This window comes from Hyla sarda, chromosome 1 (genome assembly GCF_029499605.1).
Source record: "Hyla sarda isolate aHylSar1 chromosome 1, aHylSar1.hap1, whole genome shotgun sequence".
In the NCBI taxonomy this organism is placed as follows: Eukaryota; Metazoa; Chordata; class Amphibia; order Anura; family Hylidae; genus Hyla; species Hyla sarda.
Window position 1 is genome coordinate 498,678,079 of NC_079189.1, and position 22,600 is coordinate 498,700,678.

General features: G+C 43.4%; 1 protein-coding gene across 2 annotated transcripts in view; it reads left to right on the forward strand.

The window, feature by feature from the left end:
* Positions 1-22,600, forward strand: part of EPB41L4A (erythrocyte membrane protein band 4.1 like 4A) — a 298,574-nt gene that overhangs the window by 227,341 nt on the left and 48,633 nt on the right. For both annotated transcript variants that reach the window (XM_056537472.1, XM_056537473.1), the window contains 3 exons: positions 13,618-13,709; positions 17,835-17,912; positions 20,685-20,806. In XM_056537472.1, the coding sequence (XP_056393447.1) occupies positions 13,618-13,709; positions 17,835-17,912; positions 20,685-20,806 (292 nt within the window). The remainder of the gene's footprint in view (positions 1-13,617; positions 13,710-17,834; positions 17,913-20,684; positions 20,807-22,600) is intronic.

Genomic DNA, 22,600 nt, shown 5'->3' on the forward strand with positions numbered 1-22,600 from the left:
GTACAACCCTTGTGGCATCATAACCAAAAGGACTGGAGGCTGTAATCGGGGCCAAAAGAGCTTCAATTACGTACTCAATAAAGGGTCTGAATCCTGAAGTTCATGTAATATTTTAGTTTTTCCTTTTTAATGAATTAGCAAAGATTTCTAACATTCTGTTTTCACTTTGTCACTATTGAGTACAGAATGATTGGGGGAAACTTTATTCTTTTTTTTTTTATTTTAGCACAAGGCTTTCAAAATGTGAAAAAGTAAGAGGGTCTGAAGACTTCGTTGAATGCATTGAAGGTCTAGCCAGCTGTAGTATTTATATGCAGCTGACTGAAGACAAAAGGTTAAAAAAAAATGTGTGGTTTGTGACCTGTCTGGAGACAAACTGTTAATATTTCACCTCAGTGATCTTTCATAGTTTTGCTGTCTGCTAACTGGAAATTATGTTATCAAACTAATTTCTATTCACATTGTCCTTATCATCCGCTCCTGCTTTACATATTATGTCAGTGATTGATACTACATTGTTAAGAGCTTTTTGCTGTGATCTTACAGTTTATTATTTCAGCTCTGATTCTTTGTAACATCATTTTATCTCAGTAACTGCATTGAGCTAATGATAATTAATTGCTTACAGTTCAGACGTACATTATTATTTGCAGTAATGGGTTTTTGGCTTCATACTGTCTTCACAGGAGCCGTAGTAATCATGTTTTCATTAATTGATGTACAGGTTCATTGTATGAGTGGAATGAGCCATCGGTGCATATTTCAACTCTGAAAAATCTCATTTAAAGTTATCTCAAAAGTAGCATTCAACTAAAATTAGTAAAATCCAATTGATCCAACATTTACACAGAGTCTGTTTGTCCCCTCTGTGTTGACCTTGTGTAGAGGTCAAGTCCTGGGAAAAAAAGTGTGGGAAATCACGCAAGATTTCCACTCATGGGCTGGTCCTGCAGGACTCCTGTTAATAGGAACAGTGTTCCTGCTGGGGGGAAAAAGTGCTGGAACTCCGTTCCCATGCGTTCCTGCAGGACTTGAGCTCTGATCTTTGTGAGTTCCCCAGGATCAGTTAGCTCCCCTGAAATGTCTGTTTAAGTGAAAACTACTATTAGCGATGTAACGTTAATCTCCTGGGGCCTAATGCAATAACTGGTGTCATCCTACGTGGGGTATACCTTGGGCACCAAAGCTCAGGTGTAGCTGTGAGCTCTACACTCTCTATGGTTAAGTGGCAGATTTCTGGTTTTAAAAGCATATATTGTATGTTAAGGGATTTAGGTTTATACAATTCTTTACGTAATTCATCTACTTTAAGGCATGTGCACACAAGCATATTGGTATACACTTGTGAAAAGGATCTGAAATACTGTATGGACGTTTTACAGATAAAATTGCATCAGTATTTCATCAGTATTCTTGTTCTGTAAATACTGATGGACTGTTTTTCCAAGCAGAAAATGTAACAATACTTTGAAAAACGGACGCAGTGCAGCTTTTCAAATGTAGTACACATCCGTTCACGTGCAAGTGGCCTTAAAAGGCTTGTTCAGGGAAGTATATATCTCGCCAGGGGAGGGGCTTAGTATCTGATTATGAGGGGTTGAAGCAGTCAGACCATAGCAATCAGATACCTATCCCCTATGCTGTGGATAGGAGATAAGATGATTTTCACCTGACAAGCCATTGAAGGCTGCTTTCTGCAATCTCCAGAACAGGGCCATGGTTCTGAGAGAGACCATGTGCTGTGGATGGCGCACACTTCATTCATTTGTATGGGAGCGCTGAAGATACCCGAGTACAGCACTCTGGCATTTTCAGTCTTTCCATACTAATGAAGGAAATGTGTGCCGTACACAGCATACGCTCTCTCTCTGAGTCTGGGCCTGTTCTGCAGATCATGGGAGTGCCAGCGGTCAGATGCTTCTACTCTATCCTGTGGATAAGGGATAACATAGTTTTGACTATATAACCCCTTTAAAGGGGTTGTGCCAACATTGACACTTATCCCTTATCCACAGGATGGGAGATGATTGCAAGGGGCCCCTATTTGAATGTAGTAATGGGCCTGATGTTGGCAACTGATGAACTGTTCATTGTCTATGATGGCTCAGTATAACACTCAAACTGTAAATTGAGAGCAGCAGCCTGTCACTCCATTCAGATGGGTGGTTCATGTCACCATACATTGGACATTAGACCATCTGCCATCATACACTTATCCTGTGGACAAGGTATTTAGTAGCAATAATTTGATCAGGTCCTTTGAGTGGGACAAGATTTTTGGACTGTAACATGTCATCCCAGGATTTACAGTTGTACCATTTTATTCTTGAATTTCTGCATTTTTTCTCTTATACCAGTTCATAGGAACTGGTCAAAATGGTCAGTGTCCTAGTTTTGAGGTTGATCTGTAATGTTGTGATTGTGAAGAATAGTAGTACAGGACCTATTGCCTTTCTGTCACTTATGTGCAGTGTTGTGAAGAAGGCACAATGTGATACATGGGGCTCGGTGGGTGACCTTTGATCCTATTGGTATGCCATTATGCCTCAACTTATCATTTCTGTTAACTTATCTATCTATTAACTTTTCATGTCTATGTTTTGGGCTGACATTGTGAATTTGGTTGTTACTACTATTCATGGCTTAACTTCTTCATCTGATGATGATAATATCTACTGTCTAATCCAGGAAGAAGTACAGTGCTGTCTACAAAAAATCTAAATAGACAAATCACCAGGTCCAAATAGCATTCACCCCCGTGTTCTAAAGGAAATAAGTAATGTAATAGACAAACCCCTATTTTTAATATTTAAGAACTCTATAGTAACAGGGTCTGTTCCCCCAGACTGGCACATGGTAAATGTGGTGCCAATATTTAAAAAGGGGTCAAAAGTTGACCCCGGGAATTATAGGCCTGTTAGAAAACCCTCAAACAATAGAGGTTAAGCTAAGAGATGCTATTTTGGAGTATCGTGATAAAATTAATGTATAACCCCATATCAGCATGGGTTTATGAGGGATCGGTCTGGTCAGACTAACCTGATCAGCTTTTATGAGGAGGTGAGCTCCACACTGGACCAGGGGGAATCGCTGAAGGTTGTATATCTTGATTTTTCTAAAGCATTTGATACAGTTCCACATAAAAGGTTGGTGTATAAAATGAAAAGGATTGGGCTGGGGGAGAATGTGTGCAAGTGGGTAAGTAACTGGCTCATTTATAGGAAACAGAGGGTGGTTATTAATAGTCTTGGGTCCTATTCTACCGTATTTTCTGGCGTAGAAGATGACTGGGCATATAAGACGACCCCCAACTTTTATAGTTAAAATATAGAGTTTGGGATATACTCGCCGTATAAGTCTACCCCTCTACCGCAGTACGGTACTTTACCATTGTTCCCCCACACTGGATGGCATCGGACAGGAGGACGCAACTTGCTGCATTCCCCTGTCCGCCGTCCAGAAAAAATGGACACCGTATCCCATTCAACTGATGACAACTTGTCATCAGTTGTGGCATCAGTTGCAGGGAGATCTAGGCTGAGTTCACCTCTGCCGGATCCCGGACATAAGTGAACCCAGCCTTACTTGGACTTAACGTCCCACCCAGTTTCTATGGGCTATTAAATGCTAGGTTTCTTTTTGGTGTATGCTGTTATAAATGTCACAATAGAGGGCCAGCAATGCCGTCTATTCACTTCCCTCCGACAGAATCTGGTTATAGCACCTGGCATCAGCAGTCAACTGCCTAAATAAAATATAAAGGCTTAATGTAACAATTCAGACTTTCAAAGCCTGTGTGAACGGGGCCTTAGTTGTAGTTTTATGTTCATTAGTAAAGCAATGTATTCACTTTCGCTGATTTGGCACAACATAAGGAGAGAAAAAACGGGATGGAATGTGTAGGAGAACGAAAGGTCAAATGTAATGAATAGATTAATTGTAGTTTGCAAGTGAACTTGTTTAATGCCAAAAAGAGCGTGCCTGCCGCTTCATACAGAAACCTCAGCTATTCTAGGCAGATAAACACAGAAAACTATGTGGATATTTAGAGGCCGTGGTAGTTTTTTTTTAATGGTGGTTTATATAAACTTGTGTGAACTTGTATAGTTGGAGCAAACTTTTCTAGCAACATGGCAAGTACCAAAATATGAAAAAACCTCTACAATGGTCGAATTTATATTCAAGAAATGTTAATGCAGCCCGAAGCAATGAAGGATAGTTTGCAGGTTATACTGTATTTTAATACATAAATTTTGGTGCACTACTGTGGTAGATTGAACTGATGTTAAAATTGAGACATTAGCCAGTATATCCTTATATGAAGGACATACCTGAGCCCGCACACCAACGCCAAGGTTTCTCAAGTGGCACGGGACCTAACACTAACCTACCTGTGTCTGGTAAGCAAAACCAGGGGCCAGTGGGCAATTACAGCAGCATTAGGTTCGACTCACCGCCTGCTCCCAGTTACCTCCAGTGTGGCTGGGCATATGTATAATGGGAGGAGGAAGGCAGGCTATAAGCCCCATCCAAGTTGGCTGATATGTTGCCGGCCTCACAGGTGAACCTTAATGCTGCCTAGAAAGGGATTAAGGCGCATTAAATGTGGGAGTTTATACACCTCCAAGTATAAGATTTAAACAACAACAAAGATGTGGTCTCAAATGGCAGGAGGTGCTCAACCCCAAATGCAGTTGTGCATTTATACTGGGGGAGCAGATCCTGCCCTTGTGGTCTGTTGCTAAGGGCGATCCCCAGCATAAAATGCATACAATGGGGGATACACTGTATTTTATAAAGTAGCTTGTGACTTATGATTCTACTATTACTTGAAAGGCACAATCCTAAACAGTAGCAAATTGACCTCTTTTATATGCACACTGAACACTATGTATCTTCTGACAACAGTAGGGTCACAGTTCTGAGAGAAAACCTGGAAATAATCAGATTCAGGGGAGAAAAACAGTACAGGGATGTAGGTCATTTTACCTTTAGAGTGCCTGTCATAACCCCCCAAAAAAGAAAAAAAAGTTCATCCACTCACTGCATGCTGCTATGTAACCCCCCTCCTCTCTGTTTTCATGCTGCAGTCTGACAGGACCGGAGTGAGCACAGAGGAGTGCTAGTGCCGCCCTTACTTGCTGGACTTTGTCCCTGCTTGTGCTTCAGCTTCGACAAAGATGAAGCGGCAGACAGGATTAAGTTCTGGGGACCCCTAGTGGTGTGTTTAATAAGCCATGATTTCTATAAAAAGGATATAAAAGTTTCTTACAAAGTATCTTAGATTTAAAATCTTTTTATATGTTCTACATCTTGGCAAAATATAAAACTTTTTGACTTGTCTGTTTAAAAACATTTGTGCTCCTGTACATATATATGTGTCTATATATATATATATATATATATATATATATATATATATATATGTGTGTGTGTGTGAAACACATATGATTTTACTAACATTGCTTTGAAGGAAAACTGGAAGTCTGTAGAAAAAATTGTATGTTTATTATTATTTATTATTATTTTTTACCGTAAAAACTGATCTATGATGGTGTAAATATCATGGACACATACTTCCTTCCCGCATTATCTATATAAACTTTGCAGACATTTGTAACATAATGGTATTGCTCATGAGTCACAGTGGATTTTACCCCTGTTATGTTAAAATGACTGAAATTGTGGAACAAATACAGTGTAATTGATAAGCTGTGGATTTGAAATGGGGAAAATGTCCTCAGCATATAGATGAGTTTTGTAAAAGCTCAGCTTCGTGTTTAATGCTATAATATATTGTAGATTTTACTGGCACAGATCCACAGGTAAAGTTATCCCGTCCATGTGACGTTACCCTTAGTTTAGGAACTAAGGGTGCCCGTACAAGATGGAACAAACAAGTGAGTGATCCAGCTCACCTTCCCTGATGTACGGTGCTCAGACCGGTGCCCGGCAAGGCATCCAATATTGAAGAAAGAAGGTACGGAGGGTCCAGCACTTCGTTGCAAGCAGCTTTACATTACACCATAAAAACGACAGTCAGTCAGACATGTTTCGAGCGCTTGCGCTCGAAACATGTCTGACTGACTGTCGTTTTTATGGACCTTCTTTCTTCCCATACAAGATGCGGCTGAGCTGCATTAAATACACATGATTATTTGTCTATTGTCATGTTTCAACTCTACTTGTCATGAAACCTCAGCAATTCAGATTCTTAAGCCACTTGGGTACATACAAGGGGTTTCTAGTACTACAGGTGGGACTTGAAGAGCGGCTTTAACTAGAATTTTTGTACTTGTCATTAAAATGCCATCTCCCAGCAAGCTCTCCTGAGCCGGTCTGTCTTAGACTGTCTTTGTGAGGTATTGTTAGTTGAAAGATCTGTCTGCTTCTTATAACAGCCAGTGTAACGCTTTAGGGAAATCATGTATCTTCAACAAAATTACCTATCACTGCTTATTACCTCCTACAATCTATCAGCATAAGCAGATCACATATAGGTAGACCAAAGGGGTCTTGGAAATGTACCCTTGGGAAAAAGCTAGTAATTAGTTGTTTTTTTTCAACCATTTTGAGTGATAATGTTGAATGGAGCATAGTCTCCATCGCAGTTGAGAGTACTGGTTAGCTAGGAACTGGAGAAGGGGTGACACCAGCTCAGTACCAACTAACCTCCAGTTAGTGGTGTGGGGTGTGGGTAACTTTGGTAAACTCGTATGACTAGTTATGATACCATCTTATCTTCATGTAACTTTTTTTGTTTTCATTGCGCCCCCCCACTTTCCAAGTCAAAGAAGAGAACAGTGACTGTGATTTACAAACTGCCATATGCTCATTCATATGAATAATAAAGCAAAGACCTTTCCTTTAAAGGTTCCCCGTGGTATTTTTGATAATTCTACTTTGATGAGGTGTTTTATCTTCAAAAATACATAAATAAGCACTTGAGGAAAAGCAAAATGCACATTTACATGTGAGATTCAGGTGCTGGGATTTAAATGTTTTTTAGAAATTCAAAGCTCTGCCAAAGATATTTGTTAATTGCCCGTGCAATCTCGGCTAAACATACTCTGCAGTGAAATCCCTTTGATGAAAGTGTAATTTCCTCTAATTAAAGATTTGTTTTATTTAATTGCATAAAGAAGGCCAACATATTGCCCCTTTTATTAGAAATTGCATGTGGAAAAAAATACAACACACTCTACCTCATGGAACAGTGGCTTTAAATTAGGGATCGACCGATCATCGGTATGGCCGATATTATTGGCCGATAATCACGATTTTGGACATAATCGGTATCGGCAATTACCTTGCCGATAAGCCGATAATGCCGCGCCCCCGCACCGCCCCCACTGCACCGCGACCGCCCCCCCTGACCTGCTGCACCCCACCGCGACTGCTCCCCCGCCGCACTGCGTCGCACCCCCCACCGCACCGCCCCTGCCCCATTGCCTCCCCCATCCCGTTTTTATCATTACCTGATCCCGGGGCCCACGCTACTTCTTGCTCCTGCTGCGTCCTGCGTTACGCTGTGCGCATTGACCAGTGACGTGACATGCGTGACGTCACCGTCAGTGCGCACAGTGACAGCTCAGGAGAACGCCACCGGAGCCAGATGTGGACCCCGGGAACAGATAATTATAAAACCGGGGATGGGGGAGGCAATGGGGCCGGTGCGGTGCGGGGGGTCGGTCGCGGTGCAGCGGGTTGGGGGAGCGGGTGCGGCGTGTCGGGGGGGGGCGGTAGCGGTGCAGCGCAGTGCGGCGCGGTGGCGGTAATAGGTCTCAGGACCCCCGGACAGGCAGGGGGAGAGAAGTGGGTGGCGGCGGCGGCGGCCTATGGCACCGCAAAAGCCACTGCAGTGCATTGATTTTAAGCGCCCGCTTTAAATCAATGATCTGCAGCAGTGTTGCAGGGGGATAAATGGCCGATAACTTATACCGAAATATTGGTATAAGTTATCGGCTATCGGCCCTAACCTCCACCGATTATCGGTATCGGCCCTAAAAAAACGATATCGGTCGATCCCTACTTTAAATATAGGCATTACAATCTCTATTGATATTGGTGTTGCATTAGTAAACAATATTGCATAAAAACTATGCATTTAAAATAATTGAAAAAAATATGCAAATGATTTAAATAACGGGTTTCAATCATTTAAGGGAATCTGTCAGCAGTTTTAGTCCTCAAACCGACTGACAGTTTCATATAGACTATGTGGAGAGGATTTAAAACATACTAAGAGTTCCAGTCTTGCATGTTGAATGACCAACAAAAAAAAAATGTCTTGTAGCTCACCAAGCACCATCATTCCTAGTGCCCATGAGGCAGATTATTTATGCTAAGTGCTCAGAGCTCAGTGCACTGAGTGCTTTCTCTACACCTCCTCTATTCTCACCCTAGCAGAATCCTGATCGGATGCTAGAGCTGTCACTCAGAGCTGAGAGGGGGAGCTGGGAAAGTACTCACTGCACAGCGCTTTTGGCACTTACTCTAAAGCATCTGCCTTATGTGCACTTTTGATGGAGCGCAACTGTAAAAGTACAAAAGTACCCCCCCTTTGGTCTCCCCTCTTCTTTGGAACTCAAAGAGTTCCCCACTACCTAAGACCAGGGGGCACTGGACAGGGCAAAGGAACTAACAGGCTTCTGTCAAAGAGTCTTCCGTCTTCTAAGATGAGCACCGGGAGAGGAAAAATTGACAGAAGACAACACAAGAATAACAAGACAATGAACTTGGCAAAATACAAGATGGTCCACATCCATAGCCTCTTCGGCAAGAGGCAAAAATTGTAGCAAGGAAGGATGTTGGCGCTCCAGTCGAGGTACAGACAGGCATGGCTGGGAACCAGGAGACACTGCAGGAGCCAGAAGGTGCAAACGGACCACATCCATAGCCTCTTCGGCAAGAGGCAAAGTTGGTAGCAAGGAAGGATGTTCAGTAGACATTGCAGGAGCTAGACGGGGCAAATGGTCCGAATACAAGACCTCTTCGGCAAGAGGCAAAGTTGGTAGCAAGGAAAGATGTTGTTGCTCCAGACGAGGTACAGACAGGCATGGCTGGGAACCAGTAGACACTGCAGGAGCCAGAAGATGCAAACGGACCACATCCATAGCCTCTTCGGCAAAAGGGCAAAGTTGGTAGCAAGGAAGGATGTTGGGACAAGGTACAGACAGGCATGGCTGGGAACCAGGAGACACTGCAAGAACTGGTAGTGGGCCAGATTGTGGTACCTGCTGCTGTTGCAAGGCCAAAAGCTGTTGCATCATCGCTGAAAGTAACTTCAGTTGTTGCGATTGACGGCCCACGACAGCAGGAAGCACTTCTGGCAGAGGTTCTTCAGCAGAATCCAAGGCCAGATTGAAAAGACCCAAAAAATCTGACAAAAACGCCCTAGCGGAATCCATGGCCAGATCTTACTGTTAGGAATCACAGCAGATGGACAGCAGGTAGTGGATCCTCTGGGCCTTTGTGGATGGAGACTTGAGCCGTGCAAAGCAGGATGGTCTTGCTGCGGCAGGTGGCACCCAGGTCGCTACCCCTGGCATGACTCGTCCACACAGGTAGCTGGGGGGGTGACGTGGTACAGGCAGAGACTGGCAGAACGTGGCTGGCAGGACGTGGCTGACAAGACATGGCAGGAGTGGCTGACAGGACAGGGCAGGAACACAGGTACCGGATAGGACGGAACTAGGAACAGATACACAGACTCTGGGAACAAGACTTCACTAAGGCAAGATAACCAAGGAATACCAAAGATCCACCCCGGGAACAGGGAGGGGCAGATACTTAAAGCTAGGGATCGACCGATTATCGGTTTGGCCGATAATATCTACCGATATTCACGATTTTGGACGGTATCGGTATCGGCAATTACCTTGCCGATAATCCGATAATGCCCCGCCTCCCACACTGCCCGCACCGCACCCCCCACCGCACTGCCCCGGCCAGAGACCGCCGCCGCTGCCCCATTGCCTCCCCCATCCCCGGTTTTATAATTATCAGGGCCTGGGGTCCGCGCTACTTCTGGCTCCTGCGGCGTCCTGTGTGACACTGCGCTGCCCAATGACGTGTGACATCCTCAACGCGACGTCAACGTCAGTGCGCACAGTGACAGCTCAGGACGCCGCCGCAGCCAGAAGTAGCGCGGAGCCCGGGCCCTGGGAACAGGTAATCATAAAACCGGGAATGGGGGAGGCAATGGGGCAGTGGTGGTGGTTGGACTAAGGACCGGCAGGGGGAGAGAAGCGGGCGGCAGTGGTCTCTGGGCAGAGGATAGGTAGGGGGGGGGGCAGTGGCAGGACTCAGGAGGACCCCGGAATATCGGTATAAGTTATTGGCTATCAGCCTTAACCTCCACAGATTATCGATATCGGCCCTAAAAAATCGATATCGGTCGATCCCTACTTAAAGCCCAGGGAACAGGTGCAGGTGCTAGAACTAATTGGGTGCTGGCCCTTTAAGAAAGTGAGTCCGCCTGAGCTGTGGGGACACAAGGAACAGAGACACAGGACCAAAAGTGACAACGGGAGTCAGAAAGTGAGTCCTGCTGGAGTGCAACTGTAACAGTTACTCAGTACCTAATCCTGATTATGTACATATAATTTATATATATATATATATATATATATATATATATATCACCAATATTTCACAAAAAAATTGCATATTACAGCTGCTCAATGCCTTTGTCATCTTTCCAAAGGGAGGGGGCATGTTGTTCTCTTGCCTGTACTGTGATGACTCCTCCCCCCTCCCTCACTCTGCTGACTCATTGCTCTCGGGAGTTAGCCTGGCAACCCTGCTCTGTAACCCTTTCCTCTATGGTTTCATGCTGTACACACACACAGTGATTATTGGAGATTGCCTGTACTTTACCACCAAAGACAATATATTGAGTGTATAACTTACATCTTTCTAAAGTAGTGCAATGGTTTAGTGCTAAAAGTACAGTGTTTTCCTATGTCATTTATGTGTGTCATCCTTAGGCAGTCCTGTAATGCTGGGACTTGTAGTTTTGAAATAATTAGGGGTACAGTGTTTTGATAACTCTTTTGCAGCAGTGTTGCCTTCAGCTGTGTGCCTACAGCCTTTGCAAAACTACAACTCTCAGCATGCCCAGACATCCTTTGACTGTCCAGGCATGCTTGGAGTTGTAGTTTTGCAACAGCTGGAGGCACATGTTTGGTAAAACTCTGTGTTACAGCAGTGTTGCTGCAGGCTGTGTTCCTCCTGTAGCCATGTCAATCAGCCATCTTGTGTCCATGAGCCTTGGACACCCTCATGCTGCTGTGGGACTCATCAGTGTCCTAGGATGTATGGGGACCCCTAGTGGTGGGATTTTCAAAGGCAGTTTCCTTTAATAAAATGTGAAAATTGTTTAAAGAAGTATATTACAAAAACTATTGTTTTGCCAAGATGTACAACATATAAAACGTTTTTATATCTTACATAGTTACATAGTTAGTATGGTTGAAAAAAGACATACGTCCATCAAGTCCAACCAGGGAATTGAAGGGAAGGGGATAAGGGGCAGGGATGTAGTTTTATAATTCTGCATAATCATTAATGTTATTTTGTTCCAGGAATGTATCTAACCCTGTTTTAAAGCTGTTAATTGTTCCTACTGTGACCAGTTCCTGAGGTAGACTGTTCCATAAATTCACGTCCTCACGGTAAAGGAGGCGTGTCGCCCCTTTAGACTAAACCTTTTCTTCTCCAGACGGAGGGAGTGCCCCCTCGTCCTTTGGGGGGGTTTAACCTGGAACAGTTTTTCTCCATATTTTTTGTATGGGCCATTAATATACTTATATACGTTTATCATATCCCCCCTTAAACGTCTCTTCTCAAGACTAAACAATTGTAACTCCTTTAATCGTTCCTCATAGCTAAGATGTTCCATGCCCCATATTAGTTTAGTCGCACGTCTCTGCACCCTTTCCAGCTCCACAGTGTCCCTTTTATGGACTGGTGCCCAAAACTGAACAGCATATTCCAGGTGAGGCCGTACCAATGCTTTATAAAGGGGGAGTATTATGTCCCTGTCCCTCGAGTCCATGCCTCTTTTTATACATGACAATATCCTGCCGGCTTTGGAAGCAGCAGCCTGACATTGCATGCTATTCTGTAGTCTGTGATCTACAAGTACACCCAGATCCTTCTCTACCAGTGACTCTGCTAGTTTAATCCCCCCTAAGACATACGATGCATGCAGGTTATTAGTACCCAGATGCATAACTTTACATTTATCCACATTGAACCTCATTTGCCAAGTGGATGCCCAGACACTTAGTCTATCCAAGTCATCTTGTAACCTATACACATCCTCTATAGACTGTACCGTGCTACAAAGCTTGGTGTCATCATCTTACAGTGCTCATTTAAAATGCAGGTTTGCAGCATAGGATAGAAGGTGTAATAAGAGCTCGATCAGCCATTACAGTTAGTCTGTCCATCTGTCTATTAATCGGTCATCTATCTGAAAAACATTTATACATTTTCATCCCACTAAGCCACACTTAGTCATCTGCTTTCAGGTTTGTAAAATTATATTTTTTTTCTGGTATTATATCAGTTCAGAATTCTTGGATTATTGATGTCACGGATTAGCTCAACATCAAAAGATATCCCCTATTCTCAGGATAGGGATCAATTAGCTGATCAGTGAAGGTCAGATTGCTGTAACCCCACTGATCCAGAGGCTGGATGTAAATTGTCTCCTATTTAGTCCCCAAACGATCACCTTTTGTCTATGACCACGAGACTGTCCCATAGACTTCCAACATGAGATTGTCTTGGTCCTTTGACACAGACCCAGAAGAGAAGGGCACACTTCTCCCGGCTCATTCTGCTGTTTGGTAAGGTCTAACCACTTAGACCCCAGCCGTTCAAAACTTCTCATATATCTCTATGACATATCAAAAGTTTTCTAAAATGACAGTTCCCATTTAATTTCAACATGATGTACATGGCCACATTATGGCCGTGTTTTGTAGTGCACCCACGTTGTACATCCATATGACTCTGATTTCATAGAGAGCTTTTTTCCCCCTTTGTGCTTCAACCAGACAATAATTGAGGGCAGTGTACCCCATAATATGATACCACCGGAAGAATTGTAAATGGTCACATTGAGTCTCACATGACTTTGTAGTATAAAGCCATGACTAAATGTGCCTTGGTACAGAGATCGTGCCATGTACCGGAGACCTCAATGTGACGTATACTAAAATAATACATATAGAAATAGAATAAATATTTGATTTTGTGGGCCAAGTACAGTTTCTGTATATAGTGCTAATGCTACTGATGTTTTTGTTAGCAGCTCTTATATCTGTAATGGGGTCAAAGCACACATCATGCTAGTTATTTCTGCAAACACCTGTGTATATTGTCAGCGCTGGGCTTGGACCCCTGCCAGCCGAAATCATTTTGTGTTTGAGTTGGCGGAGGTTGTGTTTCTTTTCATTTTTGAAGGAGAAATGCCAATCATACCTCACCATGATGGAACAAATGCTGAATGAACCTGCAAATAAATCAGTGGTTTAAGGGCAATTTCATTACAGCCATAAAACTGTCTGCCTTCTCATTGTCCCTTCTTTGTATCTTTTTTAGTGCTCGGAAACCTCATTCTTTTTTGAAACCCGGAACAAAGTGGCCTGTAAGCATCTGTGGAAATGTTGTGTGGAGCACCACACGTTCTTCAGGTTCGTATACATGCCTTGTTCTCACTGTATTGGCCATTGCTGATGGACAAAAATGAAACCGTATAAGCATATATAACTTGTTTCTTCTAAAATTAGTACAGTGATCCCTCAACTTACAATGGCCTCAACATACAATAGTTTCAACATATAATGGTCTTTTCTGGACCATTGTAACTTGAAACCAGACTCAACATACAATGTACAGACAGTCCAGATCTGCGAAACATGTCAATGGCCAGAAGAACTGACCAATCAGAATGGGCATTTTACTGGTAAAACCCCTGTATTTCTGAAGTGTATGCACTGACTGATGTCTGGTAGCGCCCCCTACAGTACAGGGAGGTATAACATGTTGTTCTGTACACTTTACCTGTTCCAGGGTTACCTGCTCCTTTGGACACCAGGTGAGGGCGACTCCATGTTACTTTTTTAGGACATTGCGTGTTCTGTACAGGACCCCGAAGAAGATCCTGTCCTCTACATAGACCAGTGTTTCCCAAGCAGGGTGCCCCAGCTGTTGCAAAACTACAACTCCCATCATGCCCGGACAGCCTTTGGCTGTCCGGGCATGCTGGGAGTTGTAGTTTTGCAACAGCTGGAGGCTCCCTGCTTGGGAAACACTGCCATAGACAGTGATTACAGCTCCCAGCAGATCTTTCTTACTTTTATATGTAAGGACTTGCTTTATCTATATTAGTTATCTACTTATTTTTCTTTAATCCTCAGTTTTTCCTATTTTTGGATGACATTTTGGTGCCTTTAGAACCAATTACCAGGTTTCCATAGAGTTCTGGTCTCAACATACAATGGTTTCAACATACAATGGTCGTCCTGGAACCAATTTATATTGTAACTTGAGGGACCACTGTAGAAGGGTATTATGGAAAAATAGACAGGAAAGTATACCATACCAGTATGTGCAGTTCAGGTTACTTTTGTGAAACAAACAGAAGCAAGCAGGCACTTTATGGGGCGTAATAAGATTCTGCATGGTTTGTGCATTGTACTATGGGCCAAAATGCATGAGGTCAGAATTGCACGTCAGAATTTCGTGGTGTGAACCTCTTAAGCCACGTTCACACGGCAGAAATTCCGCTTGAAATGTCCACACAGAATTTCCGCTGCAGCAGAGTCCCGTTGAATTCAGTGGGATTCTGCTGCTCTGTGCACATGGCGGAATTTCCGTGCCAGATGTTTCCAGCACGGAAATGCATAACCATCTATGAAATGGCGCATTCTGTGCCTAGCGCCGGCATATTCTGACGGTGCCCCGCACTGTAAGGAATGTCCGCACTGAGATTTTCCGTGCTGACATTCCGCAGGCAGAATTCTGCATGAATTTATAGCCAATACACTTCAATGGGATTCCTGCAGCGGAAATTCTGCAGCAGAATTTCTGATGTGTGAATGGGACAGCAGAATCCCATTGAAGTGTATTGGCTTTAAATTCATGAAGAATTCAATGCAGAAATTCTGCATTAACTTTTTGCACAGAATTCCGCATTAATTTCTTTTGCTCATTAACTTTAATGGGATTCTACACTGTCATTCACAAAGCAGAAATTCTGTATGCGGAATTCCGCTGCTGAAATTCTGTTTTCCGCAGTCCGGAAAAATATAAGTCTGGTCTTATATTTTTCCAGACTTCGGCTGCGGAATCCCATTGAAGTCAATGGGGCTGACTTTCTACAGAATTTGTGTGGAATTTGCATGGAAAGCATGAAGATTCTGATCGGAATCTGCACGAACTATCAATGTTTAGTTTAATAATATCAATATTTTTTTTCCACATTCACCCACACACCCCAGCAGCCGGGGATACTACTACTTCCATCATGTAGTTTCCCCAGCTGTAGGAGTCTGCGAGCGGCTGGAGAGTACCAGCGCTACAGTAGTTTCCCCAGCCGCCCACAGACACCTGAAGCCAGGGAACTACTATTCCTATTATGTAAATGAGTCTGTTCCATGATGGGAGTAGTAGTATTGCAGCACTGCAGGAGTTCTGGGTGGCTGCCGAGTAATGAGAAGCGGAATCCGTGTGAACATTTCCTCACCAATTCCGCATGTGTTTAAAATCTGCAGAATTCTGCATCGAATCAATGCGGTTGCAGAATTAATGCAGATAGGCGGAATTTCCGCTGTGTGGACCCGGCCTAAGGCCGGGTTCACATGGCAGAATTTCTGCACTGAATTCTGCATGAATTTATAGCCAATAAACTTCAATGGGATTCCACAGAATTTCTGCTGCAGATTTTACGCTGCAGGAATTTCGTTAAAGTGAATTTGCTATAAATTCATGCAGAATTTTCAAGCAGAATTCAGTGCAGAAATTCTGCTGTGTCAACCTGGCCTTACATTAGTCTGAGTGGGTCTTCCGCCGTCCCGTTCACACTGCGGAATTTCAGCAGCGGACAATTCCGCCGCTGTAATTGATCCATTCAAAGAACATGTTTATTCTTTGTGTGGAAGTCCACGAGCCTTGCGTTGCTGTCAGTGCCGGCCGCCAGATGGAATCTCTGCTTGCAGAAATCTGCGAGCAAAGATTCCGTTCACATTACTTAATGCGAACATACATTTTATACAGATCATGTAATGCCAAGAACTTGTGGGTTCTTCTTTCTGGATTCCTTATACCTTAGCACTAGCAAGTGAACTCATGAAACTACTTTTTTATCCTTCCTGTATACCTCAAGTATATATGTGGTAAGAAAAAACTACTGTTACAGATGGCTCTTATATGGTGACATATGTTCTCACTCATTGAAAGAATGTGCAACATATTCTCCATACAGTGTTATTATGTAACTTTTCTATGAATATATCACTTGGCTTTGTGCTATTTAACCACATCCTAAGTAGTTCTACAATTACAGGGGGAATTCTAAACATCTACTAAACATATCCTTATAGTCACAGCAAAATCACGTAGACCAGACAAACAGCACAGCAGCCCCACTGGTGAAATGATGGGTTTCAGTTCTTCATAGTTTAGCTGTGTGGGTGGATTTTGCTGTGAAAAAGCACATTCTTTCATGTTTTAAAACAGCTCCTCATTGCATATCTATCACAAGAAGGAGACACAGGTTTCTTTTTAAAGCTAACAGCTGTACAAATCCTGCTCTATGTAGTACACCCGATAACTGTATCTTCTTTTAAACAATGTGCAGTTTATTTCCTTGTCCATTCCAACATATTGGTTAATTGATACAGAATAAAGAATTCTTACCTGACTCTATTAGTATCGCTCAGATCAGTCACTGCTGCAAAGTACTGTACATCAAATATTTGTAATGGCAGATACAGTACATAGGATACTACTGATATACTACTGTATTGTTTTTATTAAAGGGTTAATTCAGGATTAGAAGAACACTGCTTCTTTTTTTGTAAAAACAGCACCACTCCAGTCAACAGGTTGTCTCTGGTATTGTAGCTCAGCTTCATTGAAGTAAATGATACTGAGCTGCAGTACTACATACAAACTGTGGACAGGAGTGGTGCTGTGTTTGCAAAAAAATAAGCAGCGTTCATCTTATACTAGACAACCCCTTTAAGGGACTATAAAATACAAGCAATAATACACACAGAACATGCAGCATCAGTAGTTCTGCAAAGATAGCTTAGGATCTATGATGAAGACTTGTGGAGTATACATTAACATGTATGGCTCAGTATGCTCTGACGCCAAAGTAAACAGTCAAAAAGGAAATAAGTAACTAACAATGGAAGACTCACAGTATGGTTATGTCCACACGGCAGGAAAAAATAATGAAAAAATTAAGATATATTTGTCCTCTTAGTTGACCACCTTACGTCTATAAACTACAGTCACTAATGGGCTTAAAGCCAGGCTGCCGTCTTTAAAAAGCAGCAGCCTGATAATTTGCTCAAGGCCCATTCTGCTGGAATCACGGAAGCCCAAGCTGTCAGAATTATAGCTGGGACTTTGCACCGACTGCCAGGAGAAGAGAAACCTCAATTCTGGGCGGTTGAGCCATCACATGCAGGTGACCCAAGAGCCAATTATGGTTTCCAAATGACTGGTTATGGGACACTTTTGTAATCATTGAAATATATTTTGACATTGCTACAGTTTAGTTTTTTCCCCATATTTTTGCCTTAAAGGATTCCAGAAAATGATCCAAACACTCTGTCGAGGAAGCTCAGTAAACTTGGCTCCTTAGGTTCCAGACATCGGTACAGGTTGGTAAATGTCTATTGGAGAACACATATTGAAAAGTATATATATGTTTTTGGGGAATGTTTGACCTGTTGCTTCTAGGGTATGGGTAAATTCACATACTGGCCAACATTGTCCGGTTTTCCCTTTACAACCAATCACAGCTCAGCTTTTATTTTACCAGAGCTCGTTATGAAATAAGACATGAGCTGTGATTGTTTGTTATCGAAAAAACAGACAAATTCTATCAGTCCTTAAACAGAAAGGCGCCCGGCACTGCTGTATTGCTGTCCACTGAGCTGCTAACACTGCACTCTATCCGACCTTCCCGGTGCTCACATCAGGTAAGTGAAAATGGCAATTCCACAACAAGCAAAGAAAGAATGGAGCTGTCACCAGGTCTTCAGGGATAGTTCAAGCTTCTTTATTTCATCTTGCTTGACAGAATATACACATACGAGGGAGAGCGGACATACAGACAGGTGGAGGAGAGGTTAAGGGCGACGTTCCAAACAAGTCATCGTTTGTCTAATCCATCGTATGTTGAGGGATTCATGCAATGTAAAGTATAGGAAGCTGTACTCACCTGTCCCCACCGCTCGCGATGGTGTCCCCGCCGCTCCCGATGGTGACCCCGGGCCTCCGCTGGGCTCTCCTGGTCATCTCCGGTCCTCTGCTGGGCTCTCCTGGTCTTCTCCGGTCCTCCGCTGTCTTCTCCGGTCCTCCGCTGTCTTCCGCAAGGACTTACTGGGCCTGCGTAGCGACGTCATTACGCCGCTGTGTACGCCATTCCTATTGGATGACGTGCGCAGCAGCGTATTGACGTCACCGGAGAGGGCCGAGAAGACACCGGAAGACCAGCGCTGGACCCGGAGCATCGTGGAGGGGTAAGTAATACTTACCGCACCACACGGGGAACATTAAGCTGCTATCTGGGGGGAGGAGCGGAGGCAAGTCTGCACAGGGCACAAATTTCCATCTCAAACCAGCCAGAGTAAAGAGCAGAGATGCAGAGCGCAGGAGAAAGCCGCTGCGTATCTCTGCAATAGAAAGGACGATCACAGGGGATGTCAGGAGTGATACCCAGTGTGATCTGTCCTTAGCTGCAGGTACTACTACTCCCAACATGGAGCACACTCTGCTCCATGCTGGGAGTTTAGTACCTGCATTAATAGACAGATAGCAGCGAGTGTCACTCCTGACACCCGCTGTGATCCTCCTGTATAATGTATAGATGCAGCCGCTCTTCTATGGTCCCCTGCACTGACGTATATATACACCTATTCATATTTCCCACAGAGATGTGAATGGCTGGAACCATCTGGCCAATCACTGCTCTCTGCGGGTAATATGAATAGGTGTATATATACGTCAGTGCAGGGGACCATAGAAGAGCGGCCGGCCGCATCTATACATTATACAGGAGGATCACATCTGACCGGGGGTGATCTGTCAGTTAGTACAGGTACTACTACTCCCATCATGGAACTCTGTGTTCCATGCTGGGAGAAGTAGTACTACTTTAAAAATGTTTAAAAAAAAGTGAATAACACACTACATTTTAATTATTGTCGGCTACATTTTTATTGCCCTGCCTGCACACATAAATTGATCCCTGTTTAAAAGATACATTTCGATAATTAAAATTTTTTCCATCACTATTGTATCTTTTTTATATCTTTTTTTTAATGGTACCCTACAAAATTTTAACAAAAAAGGTATCTCCATCACTTTTTTTGATCACTTAAGTCCCAAAAATAATAAAAACTGCCTGCAAAAACACCAAAGTTAAAACCAACATAGCGTTTTTCTTGGTGTTTTTGCTCTCCCATAGACTTCTATGGGGAAAAAAAACACCACGATTTCTGTGCAAAAAACTCCAAACTAGGTTTTGTAGGGCGTTTTGAAAAACCAGCCCCTGAGCCCAAAATTTAACTGAAAAACGCCAAACCGAAAAACGCCAAGTGGATCTGGCATTTTGCTATTGACTTGCAGCTAACATCCTCAGTGGAATACCAACCTTAGGAATATTATTTGCAGTGTTCATTGTATCCACAAACCTCAAATATCATTGTATTCCCTGTGGGAACTTAGCAGACTCTGTATTTTCTCCTCTAAAATTCCTTGTGGTTTGTTTCTCTATCACATTTTAAGATCTCATTCACACTGTTGATTTTTTTTTTTTGTGGATCCACATAATTTTTGCTTCATGGTAAATGGAACAGAAATCCTCTGGAATCTGTGACAATGATTAACAGGTGGCTGTGTATAATGGGAGCTTTAAAGAGCTTACCAACATCCGGTGACCAGTACAGAGGCTGCCGCCATCGCTGCAGGATGCCTGGTACAAGGTTGTGATGGTAGTACATGCCCAGGGCAGCTCTCAGCATGGATATGCAGCAATGTCGAGCAAGCCTCTGTAGTGGTTCACCGGATGAGGGTGATTGAATATGCCAGCTCATACTCCCTGGAAGCCTGCAGCAAACAAATGGGACTTCCTCCAGAATATTGAGCATGTTTAATCTTCCAGTGGAATACAGCTTCTCGTTGAAAGTTCTGCAAGTAAGCAGAGCAGCAGAAATCCATTGAAATGAATGGGAGGCTGCTTCAAGGGGAAATTCCATAGCCTTAATAGTCCTAAATATTATATGTACTTATAGTCAACATGTTGTAGGTCTGATAAATGATGAACACAACATTGTATGGTAAATGTGATAGGATTCATGTGCAGATGTTATCACCAACTTTGTACTCTTATTTTACATGTATTCTTTGTTGCAATCTGTTATCCCCAGTGGTAGGACTGCCTCACAGATGTGCAGAGACATGTCCATCCAGTTGCCACGGCCTGATCAAAGGGTGGAGAGAAGTAGGAGTAAGACTTATCCTAAAAGAACAGCTCTCACACAGCAGCCAGGTATTGTTATCCCTTAATATACCAACTTTCTTTGTGCCAACAGTTGTGCCACAACTAAAACCTGCCTTTTTTTAAATCATTTTTATTACCAGTGGGGTCAAAATTGGATATGCATCCTTTTATGATTACATGTATGTTATCAAGTCAGGAAAAGCAATGACTGTAGAATCAGGCTACACAGTGCTTGTTTACATGTTTTCTGTTACCATGGAAATTGATAGGTCTGCATAGGAGCTGTAGATACAAGATAGTATTTTATTAAAGTCTAAATATAAATAGTTTTAATTCTAGATGCATATGGACAATGAACATTTTTTTGCAGGTGAACATTGCCTTTTATTTGCCTATAAACATAAACGACTTTGGGAGAACCATTGTTTGCCCAGCAAAAGAAGCCTTGTGTGCAAGTATAAAACATACACTGCTTGAAAAAAATAAAGGGAACACTAAGATAACACATCCTAGATCTGAATGAATGAACTAATCGTATGAAATACTTTCGTCTTTACATAGTTGAATGTGCTGACAACAAAATCACACAAAAATGATCAATGGAAATCAAATTTATAAACCCATGGAGGTCTGGATATGGAGTCACACTAAAAATCAAAGTGGAAAACCACACTACAGACTGATCCAACTTTGATGTAATGTCCTTAAAACAAGTCAAAATGAGGCTCAGTAGTGTGTGTGGCCTCCATGTGCCTGTATGACCTCTCTACAATGCCTGGGCATGCTCCTGATGAGGTGGCGGATGGTCTCCTGAGGAATGTCCTGACAGTCTCCTGGACAGTCTGTGGTGCAACATGGTGTTGGTGGATGGAGCAGGACATGATGTCCCAGATGTGCTCAATTGGATTCAGGTCTGGGGAATGGGCGGGCCAGTCCATAGCATCAATGCCTTCCTCTTGCAGGAACTGCTGACACACTCCAGCCACATGAGGTCGAGCATTATCTTGCATTAGGAGGAACCCAGGACCAACCGTACCAGCATATGGTTTCACAAGGGGTCTGAGGATCTCATCTCGGTACCTAATGGCAGTCAGGCTACCTCTGGCAAGCACATGGAGCACTGTGCGGCCCCCAAAGAAATGCCACCCCACACCATTACTGACCCACCGCTAAATCGGTCATGTTGGAGGATGTTGCAGGCAGCAGAACATTCTCCACGGCGTCTCACGACTCTGTCACGTGCTCAGTGTGAACCTGCTTTCATCTGTGAAGAGCACAGGGTGCCAGTGGCGAATTTGCCACTCTTGGTGTTCTCTGGTAAATGCCAAATGGCCTGCAGGGTGTTGGGCTGTAAGCACAACCCCCACCTGTGGACGTCGAGCCCTCATACCACCATCATGGAGTCTGTTTCTGACCGTTTGAGTGGACACATGCACATTTGTGGCCTACTGGAAGTCATGTTGCAGGGCTCTGGCAGTGCTCCTCCTACTCCTCCTTGCACAAAGGCAGAGGTAGCGGTCCTGCTGCTGGGTTGTTGCCCTCCTACGGCCTCCTCCACGTCTCCTGGTAGCCCCTCCATGCTCTGGACACTACACTGACAGACACAGCAAATCTTCTTGCCACAGCTCGCATTTATGTGCCATCCTGGATGAGCTGCACTAATTGAGCCACTTGTGTGGGTTGTAGACTCCGTCTCATGCTACCACTAGAGTGAAAGCACCGCCAGTATTCACAAGTGACCAAAACATCAGTCAGCAAGCATAGGAACTGAGAAGTGGTCTATGGTCACCACCTGCAGAACCACTCCTTTATTGGGGGTGTCTTGCTAATTGCCTATAATTT